The sequence below is a fragment of the Acanthisitta chloris genome, unplaced genomic scaffold (assembly GCF_000695815.1).
Source record: "Acanthisitta chloris isolate BGI_N310 unplaced genomic scaffold, ASM69581v1 scaffold268, whole genome shotgun sequence".
Classification (NCBI taxonomy): domain Eukaryota; kingdom Metazoa; phylum Chordata; class Aves; order Passeriformes; family Acanthisittidae; genus Acanthisitta; species Acanthisitta chloris.
Genome location: NW_008687350.1, coordinates 18,478 through 36,531, shown reverse-complemented (window position 1 = coordinate 36,531; position 18,054 = coordinate 18,478). Strand labels below are relative to the sequence as shown.

General features: G+C 45.6%; 1 protein-coding gene across 1 annotated transcript in view; it reads left to right on the top strand.

Annotated features, from left to right (window-relative positions):
- LOC103807776 (hydrocephalus-inducing protein homolog) overlaps positions 1-18,054 on the top strand; it is a gene marked incomplete at its 3' end in the record, with an annotated part of 38,528 nt that overhangs the window by 6,071 nt on the left and 14,403 nt on the right. Inside the window, exons 6-8 of the mRNA XM_009080523.1 lie at positions 6,068-6,266; positions 9,451-9,575; positions 16,719-16,920. Coding sequence (XP_009078771.1) covers positions 6,068-6,266; positions 9,451-9,575; positions 16,719-16,920 — 526 coding nt within the window. The remainder of the gene's footprint in view (positions 1-6,067; positions 6,267-9,450; positions 9,576-16,718; positions 16,921-18,054) is intronic.

Genomic DNA, 18,054 nt, shown 5'->3' with positions numbered 1-18,054 from the left:
AAATACTAGAGGAACAAATAGATCCAGAGAGCTTTTCTCTTTCCCATCTGGCAACCAGTTCCCTGCTTCACCTTGCACTGGATCAAAGACTATGCTTTTTCCTACCCTCTGTACTCCAGCCTTGCAGCTGTGCTGTCCCTGAGTTCACTTGCCTGCCTTGGATCCAGCTGTGAGGCCAGGAGAGAGGATGTGCTGTGCACGTGGCAGGGAGCCAGCCAGGCACAGGCACACTGAGCTCTGGATGCCCTTAGTCAGCAGGAGGTTGGTGTGCTGCAGGTGACTTGGATATCTGCCTGAAAAAGCACGTGTTGGGCAGGTACAACCTGCAGGCAGACACGTTACTCCAGATCCTGTGGGCAGTAATACTACTGTGGCTGTGTCTTCATGCATCTTACTGTGGTTGCTCTGTCAGCTGACACCTATTCCATGCCAAACATGCTGTGCTTTTGCTTGGAGGTTTGAATATGAATGCTGAGGCCCTGGCAAGGCTGATCTCAGTGCTGTGATGTGAAGGGTCAATGCTGTTATTTGGAGGGTTGTTAGTACAGAAGGATTTAGGGCATGGCATAGAAGGGAGGAAGCCTTGCAGGGGAACAAAGAGAGGGAGGATGACTCTTTCCACCAGCATCCTGCTACCTCTTAGCACTGTTCTTCACCTGACTGGGTTGGAGAGGCAAGGTTAGGGGGGGCTCTGAGCCAGCTGGTGTTTCTGCACCAGGCCAGAGCTGCAAAATCTTTGAGTACAGCTATTTTTTTCAACCTCCCTTTGCTGCTTGGTTTGTTTAATGCTTGTCCTATCCTCAAACAGCATGGATATAGATACCTAAAGAGGAAATGCTGTTTCCTAGCTCCCTGTTCTTTAGGAGGGACTGAGGAATTATTTAACATCATTAAAATTTAGAGTAAAAATTACGCTGGCCTAGGGCAGTTCTCTGTACCACCCAAGTGACACAAGAGCTTAATGTCACTGAGGTAGTCTTTGCAAAGTACACTGCTAACTTTAAACATGATTTATTAGTGTGAATTAGTGTATATTTTTGAGGTGGAAGAGGTAAATTGATGCCCATGAAGGGCAAGTGCTGCTCTTCAAGTTTAGAGAGGCAACAGAGCAACATGTGAACATCACCACAGATAGAAGGAGGGTGAGATAACCCACAAGAGCACTAATGTCCCATACTTTGTCCCTTTTCTTGCCCTTGAACTGGTGAGTGTATGGCACAGGGAGCTCTGCCAGCAAGAGGTCCTCTGCAGAGTTTCAGCAACACCCTGGTAGTTTCTGCTGAACTGGGCTTTGGGCTCCTTGCAGGGATTGTGCAGGGCACCAGGAGAGGGTTGTGTGCTGCTCAGTAAGGAGCACTTGGGGATTTTTACCGCAGAATCAGAATTTTGTACAAATTGAACATTTTGTCTTGTACTTGATGGAGTGCGAGTCAGCGAAGTACCAAAGTGCTGTAGCTCAGCTAGAAATGCATCAATAGCACGGGCAGGAGGTGCAGAGCACCTTGAAAACCCCTTAGCAAAGAGACAGGCACTGAGAAATAGTTCTGAAAAACCACCTGCATTGGGTTTGCAGCTGCTGGCACTGAGAATATCTGTGTTTTCATTGTGGAAGGCTTAGGAGTGCTACTTTGAACAACCTCTACATCTCAGCTGTTCCATGATCCACAGGGATTGTGGATAACCCAGCAACCTGGGCTGCAGGTACAAACCTCTGTGTCAGGGTTGTGGATGCTGCAGTTGGTTTATGTAATTCTTTTGCTTTGAATCTGTTCTTCCCTGAGGTAAGTCTTGTTTCAGCGAAGTCACTCCTGATTCAAGGCAGGGAAATTGTGGCCGAGCCCTAAATAAAAGGACCACACGAGTTGTTACTGGCTGAAATGCCACGTGTTATGTTGCCCTTTCTTGACAAATGAGCAGTTTCCTATCGTCTCACAGTCATTTGGGAATGTGCCACACGGCTGTCCTGTCAGAAAGTAAATGAACAACTGACGTGTCTCCTTGTTTATTGGCACTTGCATTATAAATATGAAATGCTAATGTTTCTGCTGGGCAACATTTCCAATTAGTTCCTCTTGCTGCTTCTGATTTACACGTTCCTGTTTTATGGCTCCAGTTGCCCAGTGTGGGTCTTCTCATGCCACCCTGTGTTCTCGGATGTCCTTGCATTGTGGTCTGACAGTCTCTGCCTAATTGGAAACCATTGTGGGACTGACTGGCAAATACCCAACAGACAGGAATACTTATATTTGTGTGTCCTTCAGGCTTATTAATAGATTATCTTAAAGGGAGAAGGAAGCAGGAAGCATACAAAATCATAGCACAGCTTATTCTGTTCTGTCTTCTTGTTCTTTTCACTGTAGCAAGACAATATTTTCAGGCAATGCAAGTTCAGTCTGTGAGGTTTGCAAAATTCATTCCTGATGCTCAGTGGAGACTGAATTACTGCTCACTGATTAACAGGAAAGATGACAGGACAATGAGTTACTGCACTGCTGAAATTCACTCCTTTAAAATTCAGTCCAGCTCTGTTAGATGTTTTGTAGCTCACGGAAGTTATTGCAAACAGACTTTTAAGATGATTCTTGTGGGGAGGAAAGGGACAGAAGATGAAGGCAAATGTTCCTGCACAGAGTGAACCTGGATCACAGTGACTGATTTCAAAGACTCCTGTGAATTGGTAGCTGAGAGGGCAAGAGCAGGGGTATCCCTTCCTCTGTGGAGCTCTCCTCACCCTCCAGTCTGTCCTCTCTTTTAGTGCCCCTTGTTTTCCAGCCTGTGTGATACCATGGTTTCAGCAGGGAGCTTTCCCTGCTTGACTTACTATGTTACCTCACGCTACAAGGACCTTTTCTTCGCACGTTGTCTGCTGCAGGGAATTCCCTGAAGGATTTAGGATTGGTTATGCAGGATAACTGACATCTGAGTCTGTTGTACTGGGCAGGCATTAAGGTTAATGTCACTGTGACAGTAATTAATGCTGGCCTGAGTCTGCAAAGGGCCCGAAAGCAGTGCTGGGTTAACGCTTGGACTTGATGATCTTCAAGGTCTTTTCCAACTGAAAAAATCCTAGGATTTTAGGAAATGACATTGAGACAAGCAGTTGGTTTAGTTTCAGTGGGTGCTAATTCAAATGCCAGGGGTGATATTTGGAAGGCCAGAGCTTGCAGCTTATTGCTTATCAAAGGGGAATAAATGCAGAGGAACCATCCTACAATCATCTCTATTTTCCTTGAGACTGAGAGGTGTTGTTTGAAGGCAAAAGTCATATTTACATGAAAATCTATAGCCTGAAGCAGCATCTAAATAATCTTTCAAGCACAGAAGTGATGTGCCCTCTCACTGACTCGGGTGCTCATTTAGAAACTTGGTTTTAAACACTCTGTTAAGGGTTTGCAGTTGTAAACTGGTTTCAGCTGTGCTCCTAGATTTTGTCGCAGTTAGTGTCCTGGTAACACAGGGCAGTGCTGCAGTGGGGGATTTGCAACCCTTTTCTCCCAAGGGAGAGCAGTTCAGCTTTCTAAAGCTGAAGAGACTATGGGTTGACAGCAGTGTGGACAGCCAGTCTCTGCCTAACACACCCCTTCCTTTGGGTTTTCTCCTTTTTGGCCTGACACTACATTCTCCTTGGTGCAATGTCCCACTTTGGGGCGTCATAGTGTGGTTGAAGGGTCAGTGCACTCTGAAGTGCTTTGGGTCAAGCCTTGCCCAGGCTGCAGTGTCTCAGAGCATCCCTGGAAAAGGGACTCAGGAAACAATGTGCATAAGTATGAATGGTGAGAGGCAGCATAAGCTCTCAAGGTCATGGTTGTCTCTGTGAGGCCAAATCCTCATTGTGTTTCCCTTGCTTTGCAGACATGGAGAAGTTCCTTTTTCTGAGCACTGCTGTGCAGGCAGTCCCAGTGCCTCCCACCAGGGGAGCTGGGAATGGCTGCCTGTGCTGGCTTTTGAGGGATTTATTCCTTGGGCTCTTATTTACATTGCTGTTGATCCCCTCACTCCTTAACAATGACAATGACTTAAAAATTTCTTTTTACTTTCTTCAGATACCTCCAGTTGTTGAAGTTTCTTTTCTCTTTATCCCACTGCTGATCTGAACTCCTTGCATCCTTCTCTGTCTACCTGGCATCTGGAAGGGAGAGATAAGTGAGCATAGCATGCCAAGGCTTAATAAGACACGCAGCTTTCAATTGGATTTACAATGCCTTTGATACAGTAGTGTGGCCAAAATAACAAAAAAAAAAAAAAAGGTAAATAGCATTCTTCATTTGCTAATGCAGTTTCTGAGGATCTAAGCAGTCCGGGACGTGAAGTGCCCAGATAATAGGTGCTTTTAATTCCCATGGGCTGCCAGTAGCTTTTATTTTAGAGGGCTTAGGCTGCAAGATTGAGTGCAAAATTGCTAATTCAGAAAGACTTGCTGAAGATGAAACGCTCTCCTGAAATGTGATCTTCAATTCTGTAGGTCGTTTGCTGCAGTTCCCTTCCTGGTATTTTGCCTTCCAAATAGGAGAAGCAAAGCCCTTCTGCAATTTCGAGTGTGAATCTTTGAGATGTCTAGAAAAAAAGATCCTTCTTTATTCTTTTTCCATCTTGGATGTGACAGCAGCTGTTAGGGGGACCCTAAACCTTGGCTGAGCAGGTGATTGGGAGGCACTGACTGTTGGGTTAAAGCAGTAGCTGCCTTAGCTCCCTTCCAGGCTTGGAGAGGATGGGTAAGGAAGCAGAAGGTCCCAACCATGGAAGAATCTGGAGACGTTCTGGTTAAGGAAATTTGCTGCTGTGTGCAGTTCTGAAATCAAATTGTCTGTTTGCTGCTTCAACAATGATAAAAATATCAAACGACTTAAAAGCACCGAAGAAAAAAGATCAGGCCAGCAAGTCAGTGATAAGAGGCAGAGCTTTTATCAACTCATCGATACGGGAGCAGCTGGAGGCAGTGGCTCCTGGCCCTGCTGCAGCAGCTTTACCACTGATTTCGGCAGGGGCAAGGCACAGCGATGCCACACTGTACATCTGGAGATTGATCTGCTCATCCCTGCAGTAAAATGGTTTTGGTGATTTGATTCACCTTCCTACTGCTAAATGCCAGACAGCTGGAGGAGGGGCTGTCTGGCTCTCTCCTGAACAGTGAATAGCAGGGTTTAGTTTGCCCTGAGGGTTTCCCTCTTGATCCCACCCTTGTCCGGATAGGCACTTCTTGAGACCGTGGAAAGAAAGCTGATTAAGGCATCAACCGTGCAGCAGAGAGGGAGCAAAGTTATTTGCTGTGTCCTGTGTAGCCAGAGTGAGATGTAAAGGAAGATTGAGATTGTACCACAGGAAGAATTCTTAAATCTAGGGCAGAGCTCGAATAGGTTGCTGAGGGCAAGGCTGGAATTCTTAGTGAGTTAAGTACTTGTCAGACATCTGGCAAGAATTGCTTGGGATTAGGATGAGTCAATTCTGTGCGGGGAGATTGCTCAGATGGCTTTTTAAGCATGCATGTCCTCTGCCTTGTCCCTCTGATGCTTTGGGAAGGGGTGGGAAATACACACTTACCCCACACTCACCTGGCATTGAAGCAGTTATTGTGTCCAGCTTGTTAAGTATTTCACCAAAGATGGGCTGCTGGTCATGCATGTGACAAAGTCTTTTTGAAAATGTACCTGAGCATCCCCTGCCAAGCTCCACCAATGTTGCTGCATTGCTGGGACTGGAGTTTGTGCTGTGGCACAGCTGGGTTCCTAGTGGTGCCTTTAACTGTCTGCAGTGGTGGTTGAAGCAGATTTTGTTATTGCTATAATCCACTACCTGAAATTACTCCGTTTTGGTGCCTCAGAATCAAAGTATCCTATAATTTCATCTGGTGCTGCCAGTGAGCTGTGAAAGCAGATGAATCAATAGGGTTGTTTCTTCTTTGCAATTTAACAGTCTTGTCCAAGTCATCCTACTGGAATGAAAGGTCATTGAGGTACAAAATACTATTAATTATTGAATGCTACTGTTAGGGTCATAGAAAACAGAGTTTTTCTTCTGCTATGGGGTTGGCAGTAAGTGCCCTGAGCTGAGACTGTTTCTTTTTTTGCAGTATTATTTCCACCAGCTCCTCTGTGTTACCAAATAGAAAACTTCATTGTGCCAGTCCAGGCCATTGGCTCCCAAGCTGTCCTGGACTTCCCTGATCAGCTGGACTTCTCAGTCTGTCCAGTTAACTACAACACCCAGAAGACTCTGCTGGTTTGCAACCTTGGTAACTGGGAAGCTCAGTACCACATCAGCACTCAGAGGTAAAGCAGCTCATCTTTCCCTGTGCAAAACACCTTTGAGTGGTAATAGAGTTGGTAAAGAGCAACAAAAGGACCCAGAGCATCGAACTGCTGCACTGCAGCCATGTCAGCTCAGCCAAATAGACCCATTCTCTGGGAGGCGACAAGCATGTGGCATTCCCGTGGTCCCCTCGTCAGATGCCCAATGTGAGCTGTTTTGGGGACAGCCTGTGCTGTTCCTGTTCATCAAAGCAGATCTGATTTCCCTTGTCAGCTGAGGGCATCAGTCATCTCTTCTGTTTCGTGATGAACATTTGAAAGCCAGTTTAAAATTTGCCAAATAGACCCATTCTCTGGGAGGCGACAAGCATGTGGCATTCCCGTGGTCCCCTCGTCAGATGCCCAATGTGAGCTGTTTTGGGGACAGCCTGTGCTGTTCCTGTTCATCAAAGCAGATCTGATTTCCCTTGTCAGCTGAGGGCATCAGTCATCTCTTCTGTTTCGTGATGAACATTTGAAAGCCAGTTTAAAATTTCCAACAGATGATTTAAATCTTCGAACAGAAGCAGCATTTTATTCTAATTAAGTTGCTCCCACCTTCATTCAGATTTCTCTCTAAATACTCTGAAATTCCTACGTTTCTTCTTTTTTTTTTTGTTGTTTTGTGTTAAATGTTCATCAAAATGTCATAATGAATTCTTCATTAGGAATGTTCTTAAAGGTTGAGCTCCTCTAATGCCTGTCAATCTACCATCTGTCCATGGGTATATGCACAGGTGTATAGGAAACATGGGACATTTGGGGAATATATGAAAAGCAGTTGGGCTGATTTAGAGGATAAAATCATAGAATAACTTTTGTCGGAAGGGACCTTTGGATATCATCGGAGCAAACACACTGCTCAAAGGAATACTAGTGTCTGGGGATTGTAAGGTGCCATTGGGAGATTTGGACCTGTGAAAGTTTAGATGTTGTACAAGAAGGCAAACATACAAAGGGACATACTTAAAAAGCAGAAGAAAGCAAACTACTAGAAACCCCTCCAAACCTTATCTTTTCTGCCTGTCAGGAGCAGTAGTGATTCATTGAAAGGGTAGATCTAACAGGACGAGAATTATCATAAGGAACAGCTCACAATTAATGGATAAGAGGCCAAAGTTTAGCCTGCCAGCTCCATCTCTTGGCAGTGGTTTTCATTTGGCTATTACAGTCTGTCCAGGATGTCTCTTTCACAGCTCTTATCTGTGGGCTCAGGGAACAGCTTAGTGATGCTGGCTGAAATTCAGAGGAGTTAAGGTTAACCATGGAGCTTGTGTCTTTGGATGTTGGAGAACCAGGTCTATGTGAGGGATAATGACATCCTCTGGCTACAGCAATAACAGAGGTGTCTGGTGAGTACAGCCTGGGGTGGGATGTAGGAGATGCAGGGGCTGATTTGCACTCGGTTTCTCAGTTCTGAGAACTGAGTCCTGAACTTGGCTGGATCCTCTTCTGATAATTTGAAAACAAGAAGATGTCTTCTGCTTCAGGCCCTCCCTGAAGTTACCCGCAGGAGTGCTATTCCCATCCAGCCATCTGAGGGTAGGGCTATGTAGACATGTGGCAGGAGCAGGAAGGGAACAGGATGGAAGGTAGCACTGAAGTGTTGCCAGGGATTCCTCTTAACTCGTAGCTGCTCTATTCTGGCAAAAGAATAGCAAAAAAAGAAAAATCTGTGCCTTTCCCACACCGGGTGATGATCCCCCACAAGCCCCAGCTGAGACCTGCGGCAGTCCTGGCATCACCACTGGGACAGATGCAGGGGCATGTAGAGTAATCCAGCTCTGGGGTTGTCTTTCTTCCTCTCTCTCCAAAATCTTGGGTTCAGCACATAAACATTGCTGGCCCAAGGCTTCTCCATTAGCCAGTAGTGATATTGTCATGAGTGGTAATGGGAAGAGGTCATGCCCTTAATTGCAGCAATAGCTCCTTAATGAGCAGAAACTGTAGCAATTTCATCAGCTGTCAGTAGTGACATGAACAAAGTTCAGCTTGCACACGGCTCCAGTTGTTATTATTTTAGTGTGAATTGCATTCTCTAATCATCGTCAAACTCCCCAGAATATGTTTGTAAGGTGACGAACTGACCACCAGCAAAGCGCTAAGACCAAGTACTCTTGTTTTTTCAGTGGGGCTGTACAAGAGCAGCAGCCCAGTTGGGCAGAAGCATCTTTCACCTAAGCTATCCCTAAGCATTAAAGCACTGAGTTTTGTGTCTGTCAGCCTAGGGCTTGTTTACCTGGTGACAAATTCTAATTGCTCCTGTTAAATCCAAAGTGCACCAACACGTTTTCGTAATTATTTCCAACACATTGCACAGAGTTTTTCTGATGGGCCAAGCAAACAGTCACCAGCTTGGATGACAACTCAGAGTCCCCGATTGCATTGCTGGTGAATACACAGAAACCTCCCATTCAGCTCCCTTGATGTGCTCCTGTTAATGGCACTTCATTTAGCTGAGACTTAATCCTTCAGGCTGTAAATGGGATCCTCCTTTTGGGTCTTGTTTCCTTACCACTGTATTGCTCTAACCTGCGTTTGCACTTATGCAGAGTTTTGATTACTGAGTTTTTTAGAATAGATTTCATTGAAATGCTGATAAAATGTGTCCTTTTTTAGGCAAAACCAGGGTGTTTTTAAAGTAAACCCAAACAACCACACTGCAAATCAAACAGTAATTATTCTTTGGTCTTCAAGAAAGACTTTATTCTCCCTGTCTGATTTGTAGGCTGTAATCTCACAGGACAGGTATTGCCCAGACATTTCCATCTCTTGAGGTGAGGTTTATAGGTGGCAGGAAAAGAGATTCCTGGGGCAATCAGTGCCAAGCAGTGCATGCAAATTGTTCTTAACTCTCTCTGTGCTCTTCACAAACCTTTATCTGATGGAATTGCTGGCAGTCAGACCCTTGAGCCTCATTGCAGAGAACTGGATGCAGGGTATGGGGGAGATGAGGTCATTCTATCCCTCGGGATCTCCTGAGGGCTGGATCTCCTCAGAAGTGAGTCAGTAGCTGTTTCTGATCCTGTATGTTCCGTCTGTCTTCTGGTGGCTGTGGTTTGTTTGTTCCTTGCTTGCACAGGTGAGCTGAGGTGAACTAGACTGCAAAAGGAGTGCAGTTCCCAAATCTGCCCCAAGAGTCCTGATCCCTCTCTTTTTATTGCAGCCCTTTCTCTGTCATTCCAGCTGTTGGAACTCTCAGTGTTGGCAACACCATGCAAATGACAGTGGAATTTCACCCGCTGCAGACTGGGGATCATTCTGCATCCCTGGTAGTGCACTACGACACAGGTAAGTGCTGGGCACTGCATGGTGCACACTGTATCCTTCAAAGCAGAGCCCTTTCTAAGCAGAGTAATGTTAAACTTGCTTTGCAAACTACTTGTAGAACTGTTTCTTTAAGAGCCTTGGCATGTTTCAGTGCTTAGAAGTGAGCAGAGAAAGGGCCAAGGCTGAGTCTGTCCCTGCTCTGTATGTGCTGTGTTGCTGTGTGCTGCTCCATCCCTGAGGGGACCCTGGTGTCAACGTGGTGTTCTCCATCCAGCACCCCTGTGACAGTCCTCTACCATCATCCCCCATTGTCCTAACCACCTCAATTCCCTCTCCAGATGCACCTCCCCTTGTCTCAGCTTTACTGCAAAGAAAAGTGAGAACTAGTTGATGTTTAGAGGGTTGATAAAATGGATCCCCTCAAACAGGGCTAAGATTTTTGGCATCCTGTTTTTTCTGGGAGTTGCTGAGTGGAGGAAGGAGGAAACCTGATTCTCCAATACAGTGTGGATATGCATGGGTGAAGCTTTATTCCTAGGCAGTACTATGTGTGACATGTAATGTCTCTGTAAGACTCTCTCCTGCTGTCTCTTGCACACCTCTGTCCCATATGTTGCTTCTCTGATGCCTTGCCACAGACCTTTTTTTTCATGTTGCCCTCTAAGTATCTGCATGCTGCACTTCACAACATCAGGACTAAAGCAGCCAGGGCTTGGGGGCCCTTGGAATTTGGCAGGAAGTGCTTGCATAGAGCACAGGCATAGAAGCTCCCCAGCATTATTTCCTCCCCATTGCTGCTTGCTAGATGTAGGGCAAAACATGGTCAGCCTCGTGTTACACAGCACAAGGCTGCAGCACAGAGAAACAGCCCTGGCCTGAGATGTTTCTGCCCTGGCAATGCCTCTCTAGTCTCTCTGGTGGCCCTTTCCAGCCCCAAAGGTTGTCCAGCAGCCCAGTGCTCAGGCTGACTGCTAAGGGGATCGCTGCAGGGAATTTTGGTGCTGGGCACCAGAGACCTACCACAATGTGCACTTTGGGTTGATCAGTGTGGACTACAGCCTGTGTGGGCTACACCTCCAGCTGCCAGCCCTCTCGGAGTCTGGAGCAAGTGTGATCAGCAGGTCTGTGAGCTTCCCCAATCTCTAAGCCACTGCAAACACTTGTAGGATGAATGCAATTTCCTTAGGGCCATGTAACAAGAGAAAAAAAAAAAAGACAAAAACTTGCTTGGTAGATCTCAAAGAACCTGGGAATCCCTGTGCTTAGTGTGGAAACAATGCTCAGGGTTCCAGGAGGTATCAGAAGTGGATCTGGGTCTTCTTCCCTCTGCCCTTCTGGGTCTGACCAGAGACAGATTTTCTGTGCTGCCGCAGCAGCCTCTGGAGTGATAACTGCCAACTTGAGAAAGCACTGACATGTCAGTGTTTCCCCATTCTCCAGTGGGGGAAAAGAGGCATAAGATCACAGGAAAAATTAAGGCATATTTAAAAATGACTCATTAGGGAGCTGATGTGGAGCTCTTCAGTCACCTGCGGAACAGCCACGAGTTTGATGGGAGATATTAGAGCCATTGAGGCATGGTGAAGATGATGAATAACTACAGAACCGGGTGTGCTTGACTGGCAGCAGGGGAAGCAAAGCCTGTGCATCTTGGTCATGCTGATAAGCTGTAGTAGAGGCTACATGGCATTGCAAATGGGTGCAGGGGAATTGTCAGATGTGTTAGTGACTGCTCAGCTGCTGTGTGGATCAGCACATGGTTGCCAGCTGAATATAAACATGTTAGGATGCTAAATACCTTTCTTCAGGAAAAACTGATGCTGGGATTGGCTGACTCAGCTTACTTCAGTATGTGAGGCCACCCATGCAAGGACTTGATGGTGTGTTAGTGGTCACCCTACACATGCAGGAAACCCTCTAAGTCCCAGCCCTGGCTGATTTGAGGCTGAACAAGGAACTGTAGTATAGATGTGCCAGCACCTCTGAACAATTCAGCTACCCACAAGGGTAAAGCACTGCCTTGCTTTGATACTCATCTGTGGTTTTGTGTAGACTTTGCAGGCAACAACCACCTTTGTGTAGCTCTGTTCTCTTTCCTTAAGAACCCCCTTCCTACCAAGGCTTGTCATCTGTCTGGCAAGGCTGGTGTTGCAATCAGTGGCTTCCAGGAACTTGTTTGAAAAATGAAATGAAAATCCTATTGATTTAGTCTCTAGATCAAGCCTTTTCCTTTCTTACTTTTTTTTCCCTTTGTAAATCCCCTGATGGATGTGGATAGGCAGCAGGGTTTAACTGAGGTTTAGCTCTTGTCGTCTTGCATTTTATATTCCTGAGATCACTCAAACAAGTTCCTGAGTGCTTTCCATTTATATTGACTTCAGCCAGAATGGAGGACGCTCAATACTTGCCCGAGCAATTCACTACCTCGTTAAGTATTTCTTTGAATTGTCCCTGTGTTGTGCAGGATACCAGGGTGGGATTACCCAAGTCATTTTCAGGTTGAAATCAGCCTTGTGTGAGTGTTTGCAGGGGCTCTGATGCTGCTGTGAGCAGTGCTAAGTTACTACTGAGCTAAAATCATGGCAGCAGACCCTGAGTGGCCGATGGCCGCCACTATGTGCCACTGATATTCAGGTCTGGACTTATCCATCTTCACGCAACTCTCTATTCCTTCAACCTCAGACAGATTGGTAGGAGCTTCTTACAAGTGCTCATAGGTGGGAAAACCTTGTTCTTCCCAAGCAGCACCTTCTTTTGACTCCAGAGCTTCATTGTAGTGCACCAACTGATGTAATATTTTTGTTTGTGTTTGGTGCTGGCAGATGGCTAGAACTTATATTACTCTGTGCGTTTTAAAAGCAGGTGTTGTTTCCTGTGTTACCTTACTTAAGGTGTAAGCCAGACTCTAACACTGCAGTTGTTACAAGAGACTGTTCTAGCTTTGCCTTGGTCTATAAGGCACTTAAAAACTTTGCAAAGGGATTTTTCTTTCTGCTTGTTGCAGGTGGCCACTGAAAAGCCTTCTGCTTTCCCTTCATTTGTGAGAATTCCCAGCAGTATGGTTCGTTCGTGTCAGACATTTATTTGTGTGTTTGCTTCAAAGTGAGTGGAGGGAGGCAGATATTGTAGGCAAAAAAACCCCCAACAAATGTGTAAATAGGACTTTGTGCAATTATATGTTGATTTTGCATTTTAATAGTAGCAGTGCTGCCACAGACAGGGGATTGGTACCTAATCTTTATGCAGCTGATTGGTTATAGGCTTTTGTAGTTCCAATTAATTAGATTGATGGTTGAATCTAATTGGTCTCCAAAGTGTTCATTTCTGTCAAAACACCTAATAGGTAACAACTGCTTCCTGCCTTAGTTCCTCTCATCCAGAACTGCTTGTAATAATGATTTTTATATTGTTTTAGATAAGGTTATTCTGCTGCTTGCAAACATAGTATGGCCTTTGCCCCTCACCAGGGCCCTATGTTTCAAGACAGATGGTCTGTCATTTTGAGGGTAGATGAAGGGGAATAAACTTTGTGCTTTGTTTGCTCAAGGGCGTTTGCACAGCTCTATAGCTCCACAACTACATAACACCCCTCCTGACAAAACCTCTGCCAAAGCAACCCACAGAGTTGACTGCCTGAGCACAGACTGGGGTGTGTGTACTAAGAAGGTTGTTTGGAAGTTTAAACTTTGGTTTTGGACTGTTTTGTTCATCCCCAGGTATGCCCAGAGACAGACTTCCTGTGAGCCCACACAACTCATTTTTAGCACATGAAAGATTTCTGGAAGAATGTGGTTTCCATCTCATCGCAGGTTATCCTTGACCGCAGCTTGTCTGCTCCATCATCCGTGAAGATCACTAATATGTTCTTAAGTGTCGTTACCTCTGGATATGTTTCAGGGCAGAGCTGCCCATTCATTAGCTTCCTTTCCTCGTGGATCAATCAACATCTGCTGAGAAGCAGTAGAGCAGCTTGAAGGGTGATTGATTTATTAAGTGGTATATCGAGTCTGTCTTTGCCAGACCATTAGAATGAAAGTTCCTGCAGTGTTTTCCCCATGGGCCAAAGGCAATGTTTCAGCCAGGCAGGTACCCCAGTGTATCATTACTGGAGCAGCAATAAAGATTAAAAATAGCCCATGGCACCCTGGCCATGAGGCAGTGCTGTCTTTCATCATCCGACGGTTTCAGTGTCCTTTCCAGTACATTCTGTGAGGCTCCTTCATGCCAGGCAGAACAAAGGCTGTGTGCTGGCTCCCAGATATCCTGTGCCACAGTCTTTCATCCTGTTACTAGGCAAACAGATCTTCCTAAGCACAGTGCAGAGGAGATAATGGGGAGTACTTGGATGCGCAACAAGGAGTCTGAAAATGAGTTGACTTTTAACGTGCCAGAGAGCTGTCTGAAGAGCCTGCAACCTGTCCCACAGCCCACTGCTGTCTGGTCATGGCTTTACATCTCCCATTTAATCCCCATCTGTTGTCTTGTGACTCCTTGCAATGCCTTTGGGGTAGAGACCCTCCTGTTGCAATGTGCTGCTTGGGTTCAGAGGGTGCTTCGCTGAGGCTTGAGCCGTGCTGGGAACCTCTGAGCATCAATAGCAATAACTGCAGCAATGGTGATGATGATGATGATGATGATGTTCTGAGCCTTGTTGTAGCCTGGGAGTGATTCAGCTGCGTTCATAGAAGAGATGAGAGCAAGGCCCAGTCTTCTGACAAACTGGGCAAATGAAATTGAACTTGCTTTCCACGATAGCCAAATATTCCAGATTTGACAGTCATGCACTCCTAAGAAGATTTAAAACCCAAATTCAGCAAAGAGGGAGTGCCTGCGAAAAAGGAAGAATATGTCTTAGTAAAGACAAAATGCAGCAAAGACTGTTTTATTTCTATTCAGTCTAATCAATCTGGCTAACAACTTCCAAATATTTAAAGCAGTAATCAATGAAGGAAGGTACTAGTTGTTGAATCCTAGGAAAGCATTCTTCATAAATCCTGAAATTTGTTCTGAAATCTTGTTCAAGGGTTTGCTCATCCATTCATTGAGCTATACTTCCAGGCTAAACAAAATTTGTCTTTCTATTTAAGAATAATTTGTGCTGCTCTGAACAGTATTCCCTGTTGCACCAGTCTGATCGTGTAGTGTTAGAAGAATTCAGAGAGATGTTGTAGCTCTTCTGTAAATTTCCTCTCATTCTTTTTACCTGTCCAACAGGCCCCACAAAGAATGACCAAGTGATCAATTTCTTACTTCCAGGCAGTGAAAAGCGATCATGATGTGCTAAGATGCCTGTGTCCATAGTCATGCAGCTGGATGCTGGGATAAAACACACTGGCATTTCTGCTGTGTCAGAGCCTTGTTCAGGAGTGCACAACCCAAAGCATCTGCTCTACAGCTATATAAAAAGTCTGACTTCGAATTTCAAGTCCAGGCGTTGTTTTGCTCAGGTTATGGAGAGAGCTGTGTCTTGCTGTCTGTAGGAAATGTATCCAAAGGATGTAAGGATGAGAGAACTGACAGCCTGTAATAAGATCGTGTTGTGTAAATAATGATAGGGCAGATCCATCTAGACTCAGTAAATGTGCTTTCATGGCAGCAGAGCATCCCAAACTGCACACCGTGGACATTACTCTGTCAAGTGAAATGCCTCGTGCTGCATCACTGGTACAGTACAGAGATTTATTTTTTAAACATATGTATTAAACAACCAAGAGTCTTAAATGAAATGTCACATTTAATTTGGCACCCAAGACATGAAGTCTGCAGCTGCCCTCAGCCAACCCCGACAGATCCACTCTCTGTGTCAGTTCATCTGCCTGGCAGAAAGATCTGTGGCATCCTCCCGATTCACTGTCATCTGTGCCTGCTCTTCTGTACCCAGCGATTTTTGGGGGTATATAACCAGCACGTGCCAACTATTTCCCTTTGTGGTAGAAGGTGCTCTGGCAAAGCCTGGAGCCTTCAACAGAGCCCTCGGTGCCTGCAGCCAGGAGTGTTGGGGTGGCTGCAGCCCCAGCTCCTCTCCGGGAGTGCAGCAATCTGGGGATGCTTAGCTAAGCGTGCAGAGACAGGCAGAGCATCTGCTTCCTCCCTCATGGGCTCTGGAGTTGATGTTTTCCTGTGCTGGAGGCTTTAGTCTCATCTTTGTTTAATAGCTTCTGATAGTTTTATCTTCCTAGTATTGGTCCAGTTGCTCTTTGGATTTATAGCTGTGAGCATCTCCAGCCTCCCCTGGCAGCATGTTCCAAAAGGTGGGATCTTCCCGGGAAAAGTACTACTACTTTTGTGTAATCTCTGTCTAATAACATTTTCAGGCCCTTGGGTTTCTGTTTGATGACAAATCATGACAAATTTTTCCTTATTCCCATTTCCCAGTCCATTCATGCTTTTGCAAACCTTTGCCATCTATCTCCCATTCAATTTCTAGGTTGAGGAATCCCATTCAGTCCTCATATAGAAACTGCTCTGTACTTTTAATCTCTTTTTCTGCCCTTCTCTATTTAATTTCAAATGTTTCAGTTTGAGTTTTGAGATCAGAGTACCAAATACTTCAAGACTGATGTGGCTGTGGGTTTAGACAGGGAGATTATGATAGTTTTCATGGTGTTCATTTTGTAATGGTTTGTCATGTTGAATGTTGTAGAGCACTGGGCCATGTTTCCTTGCCTGTGTCCTCTCCTGCTGTGGGTTGTCACTTCACTTGCTCCTCTGGACCTCCCTTTTCTGCCCACATGCCCCCAGGCATCTTTGCTTATCAGCAGCAAGGAATCAGGAGAGACAGGAGAGTCGTGGGATGCCTGCAGGAGACCCTGAGCAAGCCATGGCTGAATGGGTCTCCTCAGCATCACCTGAATGACTTTGATGTAGAATTTCCTGTGGCCTGAGTCTATCACCTGAGCACGTTTGACCAATGTCACTGTAAATACTGTCACCTTGGAGACAAATCTTTACAAACACACTCAGAAATGAGGTGCCCAAGGTGGTGTCCAGGACATCCTCACACTGTACACATGCAGCAGTCAGGATGTGATAAATGTATTGATCTGTGGAACTGCTCATACAGCTAAAAGCCTTGACACTTTCTTCTATTACCTGAGGTTTGCTGTTCCTTGTGCTTCCATCAGCGAGTGAGCTGAGCAAAGACTCCCCTTTGCTTTGTTCCAGGTGAAGATATCCACACAAGCCTTCAAGGAACAGCTGTGAATGTCCACATTGGGCTGGACAGGAACTCTGTGACAGTGGAGAAGACTTACCTCACACTGTCAAGTCACGGAACTGTGGTCATCTACAATCGGAGTAATGTCCCAGCCCACTTCCAGTGGAGGGCTTTTGCCACTCAGGAGGAGGAGGATTGGCAGAGGCTGAGGTGGGTTTGAAAGATACGTGTTTCAGTAAGACACACTGCCCAAAGGTAAAAGTGATGTATGACCTCAGTGGGATGCTTTTGAATGTTCTAGGGCAACTAAACCATCCCTGGCATCAGGGTATGTATCTCTGAGCTTCAGGGTAATGGAGCTCAGCACTTGTTACTTGGGACTGTACTGAGCAGTAGGACTTAATGTAGCTGCAGGTAGCACAGCTATTCTGATACTCACTGCAGTTTCTTCCACTCCAGCTTTGATAAGATGGAAGGTTCTTCCTGTGCTGTGCAGGGTAGGGTGCTTCATTGGCCCAGACAGTTGAGGCCATCCTGCTGTAGGATGTTGAATTGCCCTGCATTGTCTCAGTTTCTATCACAGTGAGGTATTTCTACCCCACCTTAGAGGCTGGGAAGGATTTGGAGGTGGAGGGTTCTGCAGAGAAGGTAGGACAGCACAGGGCTTGGAAGTACATTTGGACTTCAGCAACTTGTGTCTTCATGGTGATGAGAGTTGGGGCTGGTTCTTCAAAGGACGTCTTTGGGGAACCTTTGAAATTCTCATTTCAGGCAGCAGAGAAACACTTACAGCCCAGGGGGATGTATTGGAAATGACACTGAAAAGCTTGGGTGATTCAGGGAGTCCTTGTGTGACTTTTCAGATTTGAATGGATGTGGGTATATAGGAGTTAGTCTGAACCAGAGCTGATCAGGAAACTGCCTCAAACTGCAGCACTTTTTAAGGGCTTCTGAGCAAACAAAGTTCAACATAATTAGGTCAGAAATGCCTTGCAGGCCAAAACTAGTTTTCCACTGTTCTCTATTTAATTACACAGTGTCTGAGTTCCATGCAAGCACAGTGTGTTAAAAGAAAATCTCATGACCTTCTCTGGGTACTTGTCTGGACCATTCCTTTCCCATTTCTTCCCACCTACCTTTTTAAGGGCTTCTGAGCAAACAAAGTTCAACATAATTAGGTCAGAAATGCCTTGCAGGCCAAAACTAGTTTTCCACTGTTCTCTATTTAATTACACAGTGTCTGAGTTCCATGCAAGCACAGTGTGTTAAAAGAAAATCTCATGACCTTCTCTGGGTACTTGTCTGGACCATTCCTTTCCCATTTCTTCCCACCTACCTAGCCTG